General features: G+C 41.9%; 2 protein-coding genes across 2 annotated transcripts in view; one reads left to right on the top strand and one right to left on the bottom strand.

Moving 5' to 3' along the window:
* LOC121373138 (beta-hexosaminidase-like) overlaps positions 1-16,196 on the top strand; it is a 23,607-nt gene extending 7,411 nt beyond the window's left edge. The window contains exons 6-12 of the mRNA XM_041499590.1: positions 191-648; positions 2,386-3,105; positions 9,972-10,057; positions 13,052-13,206; positions 13,868-14,108; positions 15,316-15,459; positions 15,985-16,196. Coding sequence (XP_041355524.1) covers positions 191-648; positions 2,386-3,105; positions 9,972-10,057; positions 13,052-13,206; positions 13,868-14,108; positions 15,316-15,459; positions 15,985-16,114 — 1,934 coding nt within the window. The 3' untranslated portion in view covers positions 16,115-16,196. The remainder of the gene's footprint in view (positions 1-190; positions 649-2,385; positions 3,106-9,971; positions 10,058-13,051; positions 13,207-13,867; positions 14,109-15,315; positions 15,460-15,984) is intronic.
* A 1,813-nt stretch (positions 16,197-18,009) lies between these two features.
* LOC121373408 (neogenin-like) overlaps positions 18,010-19,159 on the bottom strand; it is a 23,103-nt gene continuing 21,953 nt past the window's right edge. The window contains exons 11-12 of the mRNA XM_041500054.1: positions 18,850-18,957; positions 18,010-18,300 (exon numbers count right to left, since the gene is read on the bottom strand). Of these exons, the coding sequence (XP_041355988.1) occupies positions 18,866-18,957 (92 nt within the window). The 3' untranslated portion in view covers positions 18,010-18,300; positions 18,850-18,865. The remainder of the gene's footprint in view (positions 18,301-18,849; positions 18,958-19,159) is intronic.

Below are 19,159 nucleotides of genomic sequence, written 5' to 3' on the forward strand. Positions count from 1 at the left end.
GTCGTTAAATAAAGCATTTCCTTCTTCCCTCCCTTCTCTGTGTGGAAAACATATATAAAATATGCTAACATGCAAAGGAATGAGCTTCATACCCATAAACGCAGACAAAAGTCTAAAGTAAACCATGTTTGCCACCCATATGTGTAGGCTTACCGGAATGCTATTAAAAATCCATTTCTTTCCTTTCCAGAAAGAATGAAATCTCTTGGGTTTCCATCGCCAGGAATCGGAGAAAGGAAACCCATCAGACGGGTGATTAAGCTCATAGCAGCAGACCCGTTAATACTGACTGACAGTAAACGATCAACATCTATAGAAGCCTACTCACTAGCGGTACATCCTGATAGGGAAACTATCGAAATAACTTCCCGTGCCAGACCAGGCATATTTAATGCCATCCAGACGCTACTTGGTCTGGCAATGAGAAGTCGCAACGGCGGCGACGTTCCTGAAGTAAACATCACAGACGCACCACGGTTCGGGTTCCGTGGTGTTCTTTTGGATGTCGCGCGCAACTTCCGGTCCAAACAGGAAGTGATGAAGATTCTGGAGGTGATGTCTGTGTACAAGCTGAACAAGCTGCATTTTCATCTGACCGACTCACAGGGCTGGAGGTTGGAGATGCCAGGACTGCCAGAACTCACCAAGGTAAGCCCACATCTGTCTTCTAACCTCACTGAATCACAGGGCTGGAGGTTGGAGATACCAGGACTGCCAGAACTCATCAAGGTATGCACACATCTGTCTTCTAACCTCACTGAATCACAGGGCTGGAGGTTGGAGATACCAGGACTACCAGAACTCATCAAGGTATGCACACATCTGTCTTCTAACCTCACTGAATCATAGGGCTGGAGGTTGGAGATACCAGGACTGCCAGAACACATCAAGGTAAGCACACAGCTGTCTTCTAACCTCACCGAATCACAGGGCTAGAGGTTGGAGATAACAGGAATGCCAGAACTCACCAAGGTAAGCACACAGTGGTCTTCTAACCTCACTGAATCACAGGACTGGAGGTTGGAGATACCAGGACTGCCAGAATGCACTAAGGTAAGCACACAGCTGTCTTCTAACCTCACCGAATCACAGGGCTGGAGGTTGGAGATACCAGGACTGCCAGAATGCACTAAGGTAAGCACACAGCTGTTTTTAACCTCAATGAATCACAGGGCTGGAGGCTGGAGATAACAGGACTGCCAGAACTCACCAAGGTAAGCACACGGCTGTTTTCTAACCTCACCGACTCACAGGGCTGGAGGTTGGAGATACCAGGACTGCCAGAACTCACCAAGGTAAGCACACGGCTGTTTTCTAACCTCACCGACTCACAGGGCTGGAGGTTGGAGATACCAGGACTGCCAGAACTCACCAAGGTAAGCACACGGCTGTTTTCTAACCTCACCGACTCACAGGGCTGGAGGTTGGAGATACCAGGACTGCCAGAATGCACTAAGGTAAGCACACGGCTGTTTTCTAACCTCACCTACTCACAGGGCTGGAGGTTGGAGATACCAGGACTGCCATAATTTACTAAGGTAAGCACTCAGCTGTTTTTTAACCCCACCAAATCACAGGGCTGGAGGCTGGAGATAACAGGACTGCCAGAACTCACCAAAGTATGCACAAAGCTGTTTAAAAGAGTTACCCAGGAGACACATGCAACTAATTCAATGCATGATTCATTCTTAGCAGGGGTGGAGTGAAGGGGAAGTTGTTCTTCCCCACAGAAATACAAAAAGTGCCCATTTTTATTTTAAATCTAAATGCTGTATAAGCGTACGAGATGGACGGCGAGGTTGGTGAGGTGGTGGGGAGGAGGGAGTGGGGGCAACTACCCACAGGGTTGAAGCAAATTATCAAATTCGGGCAAAACTATATTCGGGCAAAATGAGCTTACCTAAAACCTTTTCACCATGTACTTCTATCATTCTACCCACAATATTAGTTGTAATTCATGTAAAAATGCGTAGTGATTCGTTTGCAACTCTGTATAGTTATTTGGCAGTAATGTTAATGTAGATAAATGTTATCCAGGTTCGGGCCCTACGCCTATGGATCTAAACGACGAAACAGTTATCTTTGTCCAAATTGTGTTAGTGCACAAGCCATAGTGAAAAGGATGATTTGACTGCACAGCTTCCCTAATTTTGTCTCTCGGTGTTAATAGTCATATACCAGTGGGGCGGGGAAAGTCGAGGAGTCCGGACCCCCCGCTCAGGACAACAATTTTGTTATCACTTATTTTAATTAATGAATAGGCACTCTTAAATAGTTTTCATTTAATTAGTTGCATACGAACCCCTCTGCAAAACATTCTGGATCTGCGCCTGCATAATTATATTAGTTTTCACTTCGGCTATTTTAAATTCCTTTTCACTTCAGGTTGGTGGACAGCGTTGTCATGACGTCACAGAAACCGCGTGCCTTCTTTCTACCCTGGGGTCGGGACCTGATACCTCCACATCCGGGTCAGGATTTTACACGGTATCTGACTATAAGGAGATCTTAAGATTCGCCGCTGAGCGCCACATCGAGGTTATACCAGAAATAGCCATCCCAGGCCGGTCACACGCCGCCGTGAAGTCAATGGAAGCAAGAAGGCGAATCCTTCTGGACAAAGGAGACTCTAAGCATGCAGACGACTTTCTGCTCAACGACCCCGACATACACCCTGGTTACCAGGCTGGTGTATTCGGTGATGACGTCATAAACCCGTGCATGGACACGACCTTTGTGTTTGTGAACCATGTCATAGCTCAGTTGGTTGCTATGCACGAAGGTATCAATCCCCTGAAGACGTTTCATTTTGGAGGACACGAAGTCGCACCTGGTACCTGGGACAACTTGACTCTGTGTAAACCACTGGATGTAGGATATCACGAACTGAAAGAACGCTTTGTGAAGAATGTATCACGCCTGGCGTACAAACATGGACTGAATCTTGCAGCTTGGGCAGATGGGCTAGTTGGCAAGGGAACAAGACCATTCGACAATGGGCAGCTTTTGAATCGGGAAGTGTATACCAATACATGGAACAACGTATTGAAGATGGGTGATAGCTCTGTTGGAAGGCCGTATGCTCTGGCCAATGCAGGATATAAGGTTAGAGGATGCGATCATGGCATAGGGTGAATGGAAAATGGCATGTTCTAAGTTTCTGCGTGACATTTGCATGCTACATGTTTAAGCATGCTATTTGTAAGCACCTGGGCTGCGTTCAGCCAGACCGAGGATCAAAATGGAAATGTTTGGTTAACGACGCACTCAACACATTTTATTTACGGTTATATGGCGTCAGACATATGGTTAAGGACCACACATATATTGAGAGAGGAAACCCGCTGTCGCCACTTCTTTTCGATTAGCAGCAAAGGATCTTTTATATGCACCATCACACAGACAGGGTAGTACATACCACGATTTTTGATATGCCAGTCATCTATCCATTCGTTCATTCATTCTGAGATAAATGTGTTTACACCAAGTTACTACATCACAATTGCATGCTAGAAATTCCAACGCAACAAGTTTCAGCGGTATATAATTATGCAAACTCCCAAGGTTTTTCACGGCATTTACATGCTCCAAATTACAACATGACCGACGCGCTGCCAGTGTACATTCATCCCAATACACATATGTACAGTCAAACACATTCGTTTATGTATGTAATGCATATATATAGTGAATGGATTGGCCGAGACAGATGTGATACAAGATATATCTAATCTAAAACGAATGATTGCAGATTAATATTTATAGGCTATGTTTATGTCTCAAGTGAAATATTTTCAGTTGTCACGAGCTTTAGTGAGTGACAATGAAAATTATTTCACGAGGGACAAAATTTAGATTAGAACACGGCTAATGTCGGTATGGATTTAACGGTATAGATTGTATTCAGCTGCTTGCAGTTAATTTCACACATACAAACAGGTAATAGTGGGGCTGACTCTAGATGAGATAGTCACTGGAACCAAAGTTCCTAATCAGTGTTTCTGCTAGAAAGACATTTTTGGGTTTGAGAATTCAGTGGAACCACAGTCAACAGATGGTATGGGTGGCCTCTCCCAGAATGAAAATGGCTTAAGTTTAGGGTTAGGGTTAAGAAAATCATACAGTAATGATAAGAGTAATTCATTTTGTGAAAAAGTTAACAAAAATAATAAAATTTGGGTATGGTGCCATACCCGTTTTACCCTCTGGCAGAAACCCTGCTAATAATGTAGGTTACATTGAAAGAAAGGAAGAAAAAAAGAGGTTTTATTTAAAGACGCACTCATCACATTTTGGCTAAATAATGCTCACGAATATAATGAGAGACGAAACCCTATCCCGCATTCCGTGGACTATTATTTTTTTATTTACCCCGACTATCACGACTGTGTCTACGGATATGCACGATGCACTCGCGACTGCTTTAAGAATGCGTCACGAATTGAAACATTCCAAGAATACTCCCGACAGTTTTGAACATAATCAAAACTGCCGGCTGCCTATCCAGACGTTCCAAAAATACTGAAGAATGAGTAGGAAGTCGCTAGAGTCTCACTACGCATATCCAAGAATAACCCTAATTTTTCAAGTCGTGGCCATTCGGGGCAAAATCGTGTATATGTGACTAGGGCGTTAGAAGCAAAGGATCTTTTATAAACTTCATCTCATAAAGGCCAGTACATACCATACTATTTGTCATACTAGTTGTGAAGCACTGTTATAAACGAGAAATAGCCACCGTCGGCGGGTACGTTCTGACTACTTCTCTTATGATATGTACTGTCGACAGCCTTCTTTGTACTTACCCATTCCCGCATTTCGTAAGGTTCGTCTTGCGCCTAGGTCTAGTCGCTATTGTAGTTCTACTGGTAAGGACTAAAGTGTTTTTTTAACGACACCACTAGAACACATTGATTTATTAATCATCGGCTATTGGATGTCAAACATATGGTCATTTTGACACAGTCATAGAGATGAAACCCGCTACATTTTTGCATTAGTTGCAAGGGACCTTTTATATGCACTATCCCACAGGCAAGATAACACATACCACGGTCTTTGATATACCAGTCGTGGTGCAGTGGCTAGATGGTAACGACTAAGTCGCATGTATCCTATAGTGGTTTATCGAACAATTTGCATTATAAGTCAGTAAGTATTTTGTAAAGTTCTGTCATTTTCGTTCCGCCCTCACCCCAATAATACCTCATTTTCTGCCATCATCATTTATATTCCTGTCACCCCACAACAGGACACATGAAGTGTACACGATTCATTGCAGGTGCGGACCCATAGGGTTTTGAAGTGGGTCGAGCGCGCGCCTACCCCTAGATCCGCGCCTGTATATTGTCAATGTCCACGTAACCCCACTTCCAAATATAACTGTCCTGGACCCATATTCAGGTTTAAAGGTTTAAATTTACGTCTACAACTAGCACTTACGTCTGCCGTAGATTTACGTTTACGTGCAAGAAGCACCTTATTCTCAAAGACGGCTGTAAATGTAAACGTAACTTAGTTGGACGTAAATCTACGATTTAACACTCTCACTGGAGTAATTAATAAAAACACATTAGAAACGATGGCTACCGGGTAAATAACAAATGCGCAAAACTCAATTTCGTTTGTCGTCTGCTAACAATAACATCGCGAACAGTGAACCATGGCATTTTGGTATTGGTGGGGATCCGCGTTTTGGTACAAACTTGAGGACATTTCTTAAAAAGGAAAAGATAACTCAGGAGAAATTGGCCGAGTCGAAAACATCCGTTCGATCACCAACAAAAACTGTTCAATTCGTGGGCGTTCGCCATCGCAAACTTCTTCATTTATTGGAAATGCTGCTAGTTTCCGTAAATAATAGTAAATAACGGCGATCGTGCTTGATTTATGATATGTACACAACTTACATGCAGTGTTAGTTGCAACTAGCCGAGTACTCTGACTGTAAGAGAGCTAGACGGACATTTGGACAGGTATACGCTCTCATTACAAATGTCCGTCTAGCTCTCTTACAGTCAGAGTACTCGGGCTAGTTGCAACCTGAGGCACTCTTATATTTACGTCCAACTTTACACGTAACTTACGTTTTCGTTGTTTCGTGAATAGCTCTTCAGTCGTAGATTTACGTTTACGTGTAAAACTAGGCTTACGGTGTTTTGTGAATATGGGTCCTGATGAACAAATAAACAAGAAAAAACAACAACAAGCAACCAACCACAGGGGCATTCCCAGTCTGGAGCTCCACGCGGTAAGACGTGTTTGTTTCGCGTGTGCACACTGCACGTGCTTTCGTGTGCTCGACTTGGGGGTCCTTCATTTCGTCGTTTTTGTCAGCGAAACGAAGTTTTGTACTGGGATGTATGCGGCCATTGTAACTGATTGAACGCTGGAACGCTTCTCGTTTCGACAGCCTGCACCACCAGGTTGGATTCTTTTTTAGCGAAATTCCTTGCCTCCATATCATTTCTCCGCCTGACTGTCGACTTGGGTTTTTTCGTGACTCGTATGGCGGCCATTCTGCAGAAAGCCACGGTTGTTCGCGTTTAGTCTCTACATGTCCGAGCCTGTCCTAGCAGCACTGGAAGATTGACCGCCCCACTCTAAGAAGAAATAGGAAGCGGGGTCGGCCCCTACTACTCTTTTTCTAGACTTTACCTTGCTTTATAGTGATACCATCTCGTATCCTCCGGAGTCGGGCCCGTCCGCACCACTATAGCAAACCATGACGACTGGACTATACCCTAGTCTGATACTCTCTCTCGTTCAGACGGATCCGGCTTCTCAAGATCTGTATTTCAGCACAGCACTACACCTTCAACGTCTATCGACTGTCAATCTAGGGGTTTTCTTGACGGGATGCAACCCGTCTCGTCCCTTTAAGCTGTGCACCCAAACGGCCTCAACGAGGCTACTCGCGTGGACATATCGATCGGACTTTAAACTTTTAGATCTGCGTTCAAAATTTTATATCGAAATTACTTCTTTTTTTTAAAAATATTATTCTTTCTCTTATTTAATTTTGGTCTGTCCTTCTAAAATGCTCCAAATTATATAAATATTCGGCCGAGCAGTCAATTCTTTTTTTTTTTGGCTTGTAACCTTTTTTTTTTTTTCATTTATTCTATTAACTTTTTTTTACTAATTGCTATTTTCAAAATTCTGCCCATTTTCAAACCCCCTCCCCCCCCCCCCCCCCCCCCCCCCCCCCCCTCCATCCCGAGTCAGGCCACCGATCTTATCGGAGGTCGGACTCGGGATGGGCGTGTTCGAAACCCTAGTGGTATATGGGCACGTTAAACTAGTTATCATCATCAACCACAGGGGCGTAGCGTGATCTGGACATGGGGGGGGGGGGGGGTGGGGTGGGAGGGGGGTTCGAATATGAACCAAGTGGACCTTTAACTATTTTGTGTTTGCACCACCAGAAACTCCATATGTATAAATCTGTATATTTCAGTTCTGAAAGCGGCGGACCATTTGCTTCAGCGGTGGTGGGGGGGGGGGGGGGGGGGTGGTCGTCCGAACACCCGAACACCCCCCCCCAGCCTACGCCCCTGAAACAACCAAACAAACAAACACTTACCCCTATTCATATATCGACTCAGCAGTTGTAGAACATGCTGCAACAGAACAGCAAAATGCTTCGTTGTCGTCATCAGGTAGTACTAGATCCATGCACATTTTAAATTTAAAATAAATATGGTTATAAATGCCAAACAGCGATTCTCTTCGCACATTTCTGAAGTTATAACTATATTTTGAATAATGTACGTAGTATCGCTTTGACATCAATACTCATATTAAAACGACACAGCATTGTTGACGTCACGACAAAGAAATAATGTTGACGTTCTTATGGTAACGTTTCCGGCAATCTCCGTAACGTAACAGAAACGGTCGAAATACCACTGAAATGTATGTGGGTGATCTGGCAGGTATAATAAAGAAAGAAATGTTTTATTTAACGACGCACTCAACACATTTTATTTACGCTTATATGGCGTCAGACACATGGTTAAGGACCACACAGAGTTTGAGAGGAAACCCGCTGTCGCCACTACATGGGCTACTCTTTCCGATTAGCAGCAAGGGATGTTTTATTTGCGCTTCCCACAGGCAGGATAGCACAAACCATGGCCTTTGTTGAACCAGTTATGGATCACTGGTCGGTACAAGTGGTTTACACCTACCCATTGAGCCTTGCGGAGCACTCAATCCCATGCCTCGACTGGGATCCGAACCCTACGTGGAATAAGACTACAGATGCGCTACAACTTACAAGCTAGAGATAAATCTTAGCTATATCTATTTACATAAAGGCTCATATAGAATGGAAGGACATATGGTAAAGGGCCACACAGATACTGAGATAGGAAACCCGCTGTCGCCACTTCATGGGCTACTCTTTTTCGATTAGCAGCAAGGAATCGTTTATATGCACCATCCCACAGACATAATAACACATACCACGGCCTTTGATATACCAGTCGTGGCGCACTGGCGGGAATGAGAACTCCTAGAGAGTGGATGGTGGAATTTAGCTCAGTCGGTTGAGCGCTCGCTTGAGGTGTGAATCTGTTCAACTGATTACCTTTTTTCTCATTCCAACCAGTGCACAACAACTGGTCAATATATTTTAGAAAATAAAATGAAATTTAACCTATTAAAAATAGAACGATCAGAAACACGTTTAATATACAGCTGCTAATATTTTATGCAGAAAAATATATTTGATATGTAATTACAATCGTCTCTGTTAGTCGATAACATCTTAAACATTGCAGCAAACTCAGAAATGCCCCTTTAATATATGAATGTGCTCTAGTGGTGTCGTTAAACAAAACAAACTTTCATATAGAATGGATGCGTCTGTGGCTTACGTTTTGTGCTCACAAATCATATACGATTATTTTATTGTGGCTGCGCACTTGCTTTTTACAGACGCGCGCATCCTGTTTAGACGCTGTCGTTCAAACTAATGTGTTTCGATGTTTTTTAGCCGGGCCGCACGCACGTGCCGCATACAGTCTATATGAGCCTTAAGATTTTCTGCTCAACGATCATAGCAACGTGTTTTTCCTCGTGACTGTCGTCTGCATCGGCGAGTTTCTATGATTTGCACTGGCGTAGGAGGCGTGGGTGGGGTGGGTGGGGTGGGTGGGGCATGTGTCCCCCACTTTTTAGCAGCAACGATAGCTTATATATATATATATATATATATATATATATATATATATATATATATATATATACATATGTGTGTGTGTGTGTGCTCCGCCGCACTTTTTGTTCACCTTCCTACGCCCGTAATTTGGAATATAGACAAAAAAAAGGTTGATTTAGGTGTTTCTTCGATTTGTTAAATGTACAGCATTTAATTTAAACTAATTAAATTATCTGACACTTAACCTTTTCCAAAGTAGTCACGTGACTCCTGACTGGACCCCACCTCTCTCCTTGGATCGGCACCTAACTTGATTTGTTGAAATATAATTTATTATATGTGACTGGGAAGGGGGCCATTCAGTTTTCACGGAGCGGGGACATACTTAATTAAGTTAAGAGCAAATGCTATGGTAGATCAATCATTGCGCATGCTCCTTCCTTGGATACGGGCCTGTTAAACCGTTACTAGTCTACGATTAGTACCAGGCGCGGATCCATACCCCCACCCCACCCCATTTATTTGTGATAAAAACCTATTCAAACACCTCTTACAGTGATGGATACAGAAAATCAATTGGTGGCCAATGATATGAGGCGGAATGCCAATGGAACTTTGGGGGAGGTATGGAGGGGATCGTAAAAAAATAAAAAGTAATATATAATAAAATTATAACTGTCGCAAAAGTTAGGGGGCCCCCCTAGATCCGCCTCTGTCTTAACATATCCGGCGCCCCCTCTTCCCCTCCGCAAAATCCTGGATCCGCGCCTGAGTTTAGTAATACATGCTTACTATTTTGTTGCAGGTTGTCATGTCGCAGGCAACACATCTCTACTTCGACCATCCGCACGAGCCTGACCCCAACCAGAAAGGAACCTACTGGGCGACCAGGTAAACGGACATATTCCCACAAATCAGGTATCGAAATTAACGATGGTACCGACGGCAGGTTTTACAACTGTGATATGAATTACTGTATGCCTAAAGGCTTTACTGTTGGCAGTTTTTGTTGTTGTTGTTGTTGACTTTGTGGATTTATGCGTCTTTTGGTGTATGTGTGTATATTGGTGCGCGTGTGCCTGCATGAGTACGTACGTGTGTGTGTGTATGTGCGTTTGTGTGTGTGTGTGTGTCTGTTTTTGCCCATTGGGCTATTTTTCGTTCCAGCCAGTGCTCCACATCTGGAGTAACAAAGGCCGTGGTATGTACTATCCTGACTGTATGATGGTGCATATAAAAGATCCTTTGCTGCCAATCGAAAAGAGTAGCCTGTGAAGTGGCGACAGCGGATTTCCTCTCTCTATATCTGTGTGGTCCTTAACCATATATTTGATGTCATATAACCGTAAATAAAATGTGTTGAGTGCGTCGTTAAATAAAACATTTCCTTCCTTCCAACGCACTCCCTCCTTCCCCTCCTTACCACACTTATTTCAAGCTCGGTCTAGTTTTCATGACTATGACCATGTTTATTAGTCCCCTACTAGTCCAACCGGATTAAGTATCCGTCCTTTTCGTCTGTCTGTCTGTCCATCCGTCTCTCCGTCCTTCTATTTGCCAGTCCGTCTTTCCGTCCGTCCGTCCGTCCGTCCGTCCGTTCGTCTGTCTGTGTCTGTCTGTCCGTATGTCTGTCTGTCCGTTGGTCTGTATGTCTGTCTGTCCGCCTGCTTCACATATATTTGCTCAGGCCCTTTTCACAATACTTATACATATTGTATATCTTTATCATGTAGACTACAGATCACGTTTGACATTCAAGGGATTTATCTCTTCTGTTTTTTACTTATTGTATATCTGTATCATGTAGACTACAGATCAAGTTTGACATTCAAGGGGATTTATCTCTTTTGTTTTTTTACACTTATGGCCAGATCGATTTTGACGGGGCGGGACGTAGCCCAATGATAAAACGTTCGCTTGATGCGCGGTTAGTCTGGGATCGATCCGTGTCGGTGGGCCCATTGGGCTATTTCCCGTTCCAGCCAGTGCTCCTCAACTGGTGTAACACAGGCCGTGGTATGTGTTATCATGCCTGTGGGATGGTGCATATACATATACATACACATACCTCTGGCGACAGCGGGTTTCCTTTCTCAGTAAGTTGACATATATATGTGTGGCCCTTAACCATATGTCCGACGCCATATAACTGTAAATAAAATGTGTTGAGTGCGTCGTTAAATAAAACATTTCCTTATTCAATTGCCATAATTTTGTCAGAAATGACATTTATCCATATTTTACCGAGTTATGGCCCTTGAACTTGGGCGATTCGTAGGGTCAGACAGAGGACATATACTAAACAAAATAAGAAACTTCCGCTAACTTTGCTTGAACATAACTTGATGAAGCCAAACCGGGGGAATAATTGTAATATTTGCGTTTAAAGAGTGTTCCATGATGCATCGTTTGGTGCAAAATTCATGGTCATAGGTTAACAGAAACTGGGAGACATTTTGACCAAGTGTGGTAGGGATTAAAAAAACAACAAAAAAACACTTAATAACGGGTATGACCACCTCTTGAATTGACCACTGCAGTGCATCGCAGGCGCATAGAATTGACTAAAGTGTTGATTTCTGCCTGTGGAATATTGTTCCATTCCTGAATGAAGCGCTTGATGATGTTCGTTGACGTTAGCGGGTGGGTTGGAACGACGCCTCAATCGTCTGTCCAGACTATCCCAGACATGCTCGATGGGGTTGAGATCAGGACATTTAGCGGGCCAGTCATCAATGAAATCAATGTTATTTGTCCTAAGAAAATTTACAGTGTCTCTAGCTGTATGAGAGGTGGCATTATCATGCTGAAAAATCGAGATGTTGGCGTTGTTATGGAACAGAGGAATGACGTATTGAGCGAGAATGTCATCGCGGTAACGTTGAACATTTAAATTGCCATCAGTGACGACTAGTGGTGAACGATAACCATGGGCAATGACTGCCCAGACCATGACACAACCCCCACCCCCAAAACGATCTCGTTCAAGAACACAACAGTCAGCATAGCATTCATTTCTCCTACGGTAGACGCGCACCCTGCCATCACCACGTTGTAAAGAAAATCTGGATTCATCCGAAAAAAGAACGGTATTCCAGCGTCGCCGTATCCAACGAGTGTGTACACGTGCCCAATTAAGACGATTTAGACGTTGACGTTGCGTTAAAACGCATCCGACGTAAGGACGTCGTGCATGTAAACTGTTCTCCCGCAGACGATTACGAACAGTTTGCCCACTGATTCGGTTATTATGAAGCCTAGGTGCGTTAGCAGCAGTAGCAGTGGCAGTTTGGAATCGATTGCGCAAATGCGTGTTCATGATATAGCGGTCTTGACCACGCGTTGTAACACGCGGACGTCCACGACGTGGCAGGTCGTTGGTGCTTCCTGTCGTTCGAAATCTTACGCGAAGATTTCGTATCGCTCGACTAGAACTCCCAACATGCCTTGCAACGTCTTCTGTCGACATGCCAGCATCAAGCATGCCAATCGCCCTTTCGCGTAAATTATTAGGTATTCTTGGCATACTAAAATTGCTACAATGTAAAAAACGTTAATTTTTTTACAAATTTTGAAGCATTTTCGTTCACTTGACAACAATGTCAGTAAGACAAGTAAAACAAATTGACCGAATACTACACGGGACATGTCAAACCATGCATGCATATGCAAATTGAATTTCACGTTGTCGACGATTAACAGTGCAAAAATAATCGATAAAATTCATGAATCCTGATAATACAGCTCAAGGCTAATACTACCTATATAATTTCATTACACGATGAATTCTTTAACACAACAAATACTATATGTACAAATCGGAAGTTTCTTTTTTTGTTCAGTATATATTCCTTTAGCAGTACTCGCATCATTTTTTCCGTCTAGGTTCATCGACACTCGGAAAGTTCTTGCTTTCACTCCAGATGATATTTACGGCAATGCTGACGTCACTCTCCAGGGAGAACCCATTACAAATGAAGATCTGTGTGGCGCTGATGGAGGACGATGTGTTAAACTGGAACACCCCCAAAGTATCGTTGGTATGTTTTTATCTTTATTTAAAAAAAACGACAAATAAAAAAAGAAAAAAGAGAAAAAGACAGAATAAATACTGAGCACAACCGATGAGAGGGAAAGAAAAACTAATTATTAAGCCTGTAGTTGTCTGTATTTTGCATTAGTTACTGATGTTATGATGTAACGAGATTGTGAGTTTATTAAAACTGCAGTTGTGTGTGTATTTTGTATTTGTAAGTAATATAATATGGAGAGGCGAGATTGCGAGTTTATTAAAACTGTAGTTGTGTTTGTATTTTGCATTGGTAAATGATGTTATAAATACGGGGAGGCGAGATTGTGAGTTTATTCAAACTAGTTGTGTTTGTATTTTGCATTAGTAAATGATGTTATGACACGGAGAGGCGAGATTGTGAGTTTATTGAAGCTAGTTGTGTTTGTATTTTGCATTAGTAAATGATGTTATGACACGGAGAGGCGAGATTATGAGTTTATTAAAACTAGTTGTGTTTGTATTTTGCATTAGTAAATGATGTTATGACACGGAGAGGCGAGTGAAACGGAAGAAGAAAAAAAGAAGAAAGAAAAAGAAAAGAGATCATGCTAGATCCCCAAATAGTCGTAGTTAAAAATGTATTGAGGAATCGTGAAACAAATATTTCTTTATTTTTATGCTGTGTACAGGGATGCAGGGTCATCTGTGGAGTGAGACCATTCGGACTGACGATCAGCTTGAGTACATGTTGTTTCCAAGGTTACTGGCAGTGGCTGAGCGAGCCTGGCACAAAGCGCAATGGGAGAGTACCAAAGATGAACAAGACAAGCTCTCCGACTGGTTCAAATTCGCGAACACTGTTGGATACCAAGAGCTCCGTCTATTGGATAAATATGATATTGCCTACAGGATACCCAGGCCTGGTGCGAGGCGAGTGTCTTTCTACAGCGAAACCTCTCTAAACCGTACACCCACTGAATCAAGTAAAAAGTCTGTAGTTAGGGGTATCCGGTTCAAAGAGGTTCTGTTCTCTTCTGATATTTAAAAGGGGGCCATGAGAAACGTCCGGTTTGTAGAGAGTTCCGACTTACAGAGGGTCCTGGTTTCGAGAGGTTTCACTGTATCTGCAAAATAACATTTCTGTTACGAAGTCAATGGTCTTTTAATATTATATAATATAACATTCCTTCTGCTCCGGTACATAGGCAAGTTTCAATAAGTGATAATGTCTACATGCTGTTTAAAGGGACTACACTCTATACTTGTTTTGCTTACTTTGTTCACTTTACATTGACATCACGTCAAAATTGCTCCAGTTACCTTTTTTTCAGACCACTGATAACGCAGACGTTTGGCTTCAGACTTCAAGTGTAACTTCTAACTCGGTATTCCATATCCCGCCCACCTCAAACTTACCCCCCCCCCCCCCCCCCCCCCGTCCCCCTCGCTCTGGATTCAGTCATCGGGCCTAGGGTACATTGGATATAGACATGTTAATAGATTTTAAGCAAGCAACTTTATATGTTTCTGACCAACACATCTTTTTCATGACTAAAATTGTACATATTAAATACATTTTTTGTTATCTATAATATTAGTTTTTGTGTATACATACATCGCATTTCCGACTGTTCTAATAGTAAATGTATTTGTACAGTAGCCAAAATTGTACTTTACTTCCCAATATATATTTGTCTGTAAGTCACATTTAAAATACATATGCTACAAATATTATGACAGTCAAAAGCGCATTGTGTGTATACACTGATATTCTAACAAAACAAAATGTCTTCCAGGTGTAGTTTTAGTCGTTACAAATGCTACGTTAGTTCGAACATTTTGGGGTTTGTAATGCCACAAAATGCACTTTTCATAATTCTTAAAACTGCAGGTATATCTGAGAAGTAACGGTTGTGGAGACGAGCTGTAATCTATGTTTAGAAGGTATTTCCCCCTTTCAAAGACTCTTGTTTCACACTGTTGTAATTTTATTCAGGTAATTTATACAGGCTTGTAGGTTAACCAAACTTAATTTCCACGTTCACGGGTTGAAACTAGGGTCTACAACTTTAAGCAATTATGTATGTCTGTTGGAGAAAATGTAAATACACACATTAAAACAGTATTGTGTTTACAGATTGCAAAACAATCGTCTGTTTGTGAACACTGAGTTTCCTGGTCTGAAAGTTGAAGTTAGTTTTGATGATGGACTGACATGGAAAGATGTCGATCGAGAGGGAATAAGTGTAGAAAACGTTCAAGTTTTAAAGTTAGCTACAAGGTAAGTAAGATATCTGTTTATGCGAGTAGAACTTAGAAGACCTCTCGGATAACAAACATATCTGAAGTGGGTGATTAATTCTTCCCCAACTTAGGTTATGGTCAGCGGCCTTGACGCAATGTAAAATGCGATATCACTATTTGTAATAAATTGTTCCACTAAACATTTCACAAGTTTACATCGCGCCATTTGAAAATATGGCCTCCACTTTATAAAATCCTGGATTCGCCCATGGAAGCTTTGTGTGGCGTTGATGCTGAACGATGTGTTAAACTGGAATACCCCCAGAATATCGTTGGTATGATTTTATCTTTATTAATTTACCATAGAAAATGTCTATACTGATCTCGCTTCCTTCAACAAACTCAAATTGCCATTTTTAAAGCATCTTCTGAGCCCCCACTTTACAAATTCCTGGATCCCCCCTTGGAACCTTCAGTAATACCATTTTGGTATAGGACTATTTGACAGTCGCATCCCTCTACGGCAAAGCTAATCTTCTTTTTTCTTCTCTTTTTATTCCAGATCACCAAATAATGTCCGCCACAGTGAAGAGATTACAGTCAACTTAACGTCACTATCTGAAGCCTCCACGTCTCTTCCCAGTCTGTATTGTGTTTTGTGGTGTTATCTCGCATGGTGGTTTTATACATAACCATCACTACACTACCATTTCCTGTATCTACCTCATTTACAGTTTAGTTTATTCCGACAATAAATGCCACTGTACAAAATTACTCAAACGACTCCTCATTTACTTGGACGAACCATTGCAAATCAGTGGTCAAAATTACTTCACCAAATTGTGCAGCATATTTTTTACTTTTGTACTCAATCCTACGAGGCATTTTCAAAATTACTTCACCAAATTGTGCAGTATATTTTTTACGTTTGTACTCAATCCTACGAGGCATTTTCAAAATTACTTCACCAAATTGTGCAGCATATTTTTTTACTTTTGTACTCAATCCTACGAGGCATTTTCAAAATTACTTCACCAAATTGTGCAGCATATTTTTTACGTTTGTACTCAGTCCTACGAGGCATTTTCAAATTTACTTCACCAAATTTGGCAGCATATTTTTTACTTTTGTACTCAATCCTACGAGGCATTTTCAAATTTACTTCACCAAATTGTGCAGCATATTTTTTACGTTTATACTCAATCCTACGAGGCATTTTCAAAATTACTTCACCAAATTGTGCAGCATATTTTTTACGTTTGTACTCAGTCCTACGAGGCATTTTCAAATTTACTTCACCAAATTGTGCAGCATATTTTTTACTTTTGTACTCAATCCTACGAGGCATTTTCAAATTTACTTCACCAAATTGTGCAGCATATTTTTTACGTTTGTACTCAATCCTACGAGGCATTTTCAAAATTACTTCACCAAATTGTGCAGCATATTTTTTACGTTTGTACTCAATCCTACGAGGCATTTTCAAAATTACTTCACCAAATTGTGCAGCATATTTTTTACGTTTCTACTCAGTCCTACGAGAGGCATTTTCAAAATTACTTCACCAAATTGTGCAGCATATTTTTTACGTTTCTACTCAATCCTACGAGAGGCATTTTCAAAATTCAATAGCACCACACCGGCCTCGGTGGCGCAGTGGTTAAGCCATCGGACACAAGGCTGGTAGGTACAGGGTTCTCAGCCTGGTACCTGCTCCCATCCAGAGCGAGTTTAAACGACTCAGTGGATAGGTGTAAGACCACTGCATCTTCTTCTCTCTCACTAACCTCTAACAACAGCCTAGATAGCTGATGTGTTTGCCCAGGACAGCGTGTTTGAACCTTAATTGGATATAAGCACGAAAATAAGTTAAAATAAAAAATAACACCATAAATACCCCCGCCCGCTACCGACCCTGATCGGGTTGCTTGTGCGCACTTGCCAAGCGCGGGCGGTCCCTTCTCCCACTCACAAGCCATTTTCTGTCCTGGACGAAGGAGCCGGCGTCAGTAGATACCTGCACCCATGACAGGCGTGCGCTACAACAGCTTGCTCTGAATGTGCACGTTAAACCATATGACCTGACCTGACCTTTGGCGACACCAACAGAGCACATTGATGTATCAATCATCGGCTACTGGGTATCCAGCAACATTTGCCGATTCTTATAGATAGTCTTAGAGGGAGTCCTGTACATTTTCCCATTAGCAACAAGTGGCCTTTTATCAGCATCTTCCCCACAGACAGGACAACACATACCACGACTTTTGATTTTCCTGTCGTGGGGCACTGGTTTAGACGAGAGAATAGCCAAGCAGATAGCCAATGTGACCACTGAGGGGGTTTGTCCCAGCGATCCAAGCATCTCAGACGAACACTCTACCACCTGAGCTAAGATCCTGCTGTACGTCTGCACTATAAGAAGGCATGCGTGTTTATCGACACCACTAGATCACACTGATCTATTAATCATCAGCTATTGGCTGTAGTGAGATGAAACCCGCTGCATTTTTCCATTAGGGATCTTTTTTTGGACTTTTTTTTATAATCAGAACAGCACATACCAATAAGAAAATACAATCCCAAATTCGGAATCATCTTTTAACACGCTACATCAAGGTGAACCACAACAATTCAGCATAATTCAGCACAATTTATTTAACACAACGACCTTTGTTTTTTTTATTAACTTGAACAATGGTATCTGACTGGCTACCGCTAAACGCAGTTTATATGTCCAGATCCGTCACCAAGGTTACTAAAGCTGCCTACAGGAATCGGTTCACAAATATCGGACTGCCTATTGGACAGTTCTGAATACTGGTCTCCAAGGAGATGTGCTGAAATACATGTCTGAGGTAGAGAATGAAGTGAATACCTGAAACATGAAGAGAATTATGCTGAATCAAATATTTATATATCCAGGCAATGGGGAAGTGGAAAATAGAGTGTGCGTCACCAAAAGCGGGTACAAGGATTGCACAGTGCAGGATTGCAGGGCATGCATCGTCCAAAAAGGGCATTTTGGCACATTACCCTCAGCACCTACACACACTATCTATCTATCTGTCTCTGTCTCTGTCTCTGTCTGTCTATTCATCTATCTATCTATATAATTAATTAATATATATATATATATATATATATATATATATATATATATATATATATATACATATACATTCATACATTCATGCATTCGTGGATGCGTGCATACATACCTGCATACATACACGCACACACACACACATACATACACGCATACATATATATATAATGAAATGAACCAAGAATATTTTTAAATGGCCTTATATCAAAATAATGTTATGTACGTATAACAGAAATAAGTATTACGATGAAAGTAGTAGGTACATGTAAGTCTATTCATGTAAATCAACCAAAGCTGGAATAAATGTAACTGACGTACAAGTAACACACGTGTTTCACGATGTTGTTGTGACCGTGGTCATGACGGGGCGACTCGATCCCTCGCCGTTCACCGCTCGAACTGACACTATGTAGGTCGTCTCGGGTTCTGAAAATACGACAAACGACGTCTAACTAATGTTTATAACCACTAGCCTCTCTACAACAATATGAATAACATCATCCCAATCTCACTTGGGTTGAAAACGAATGACAACGCATTTTTACAACTAGTATTGTGTGTAGAATGGTGGAAATGCATCGTGAGAAAGGCCGCAGGTTAGCACATTTTGCCCCAATATCTCTATAAT

Source organism: Gigantopelta aegis, chromosome 5, assembly GCF_016097555.1.
Source record: "Gigantopelta aegis isolate Gae_Host chromosome 5, Gae_host_genome, whole genome shotgun sequence".
NCBI lineage: Eukaryota > Metazoa > Mollusca > Gastropoda > Neomphalida > Peltospiridae > Gigantopelta > Gigantopelta aegis.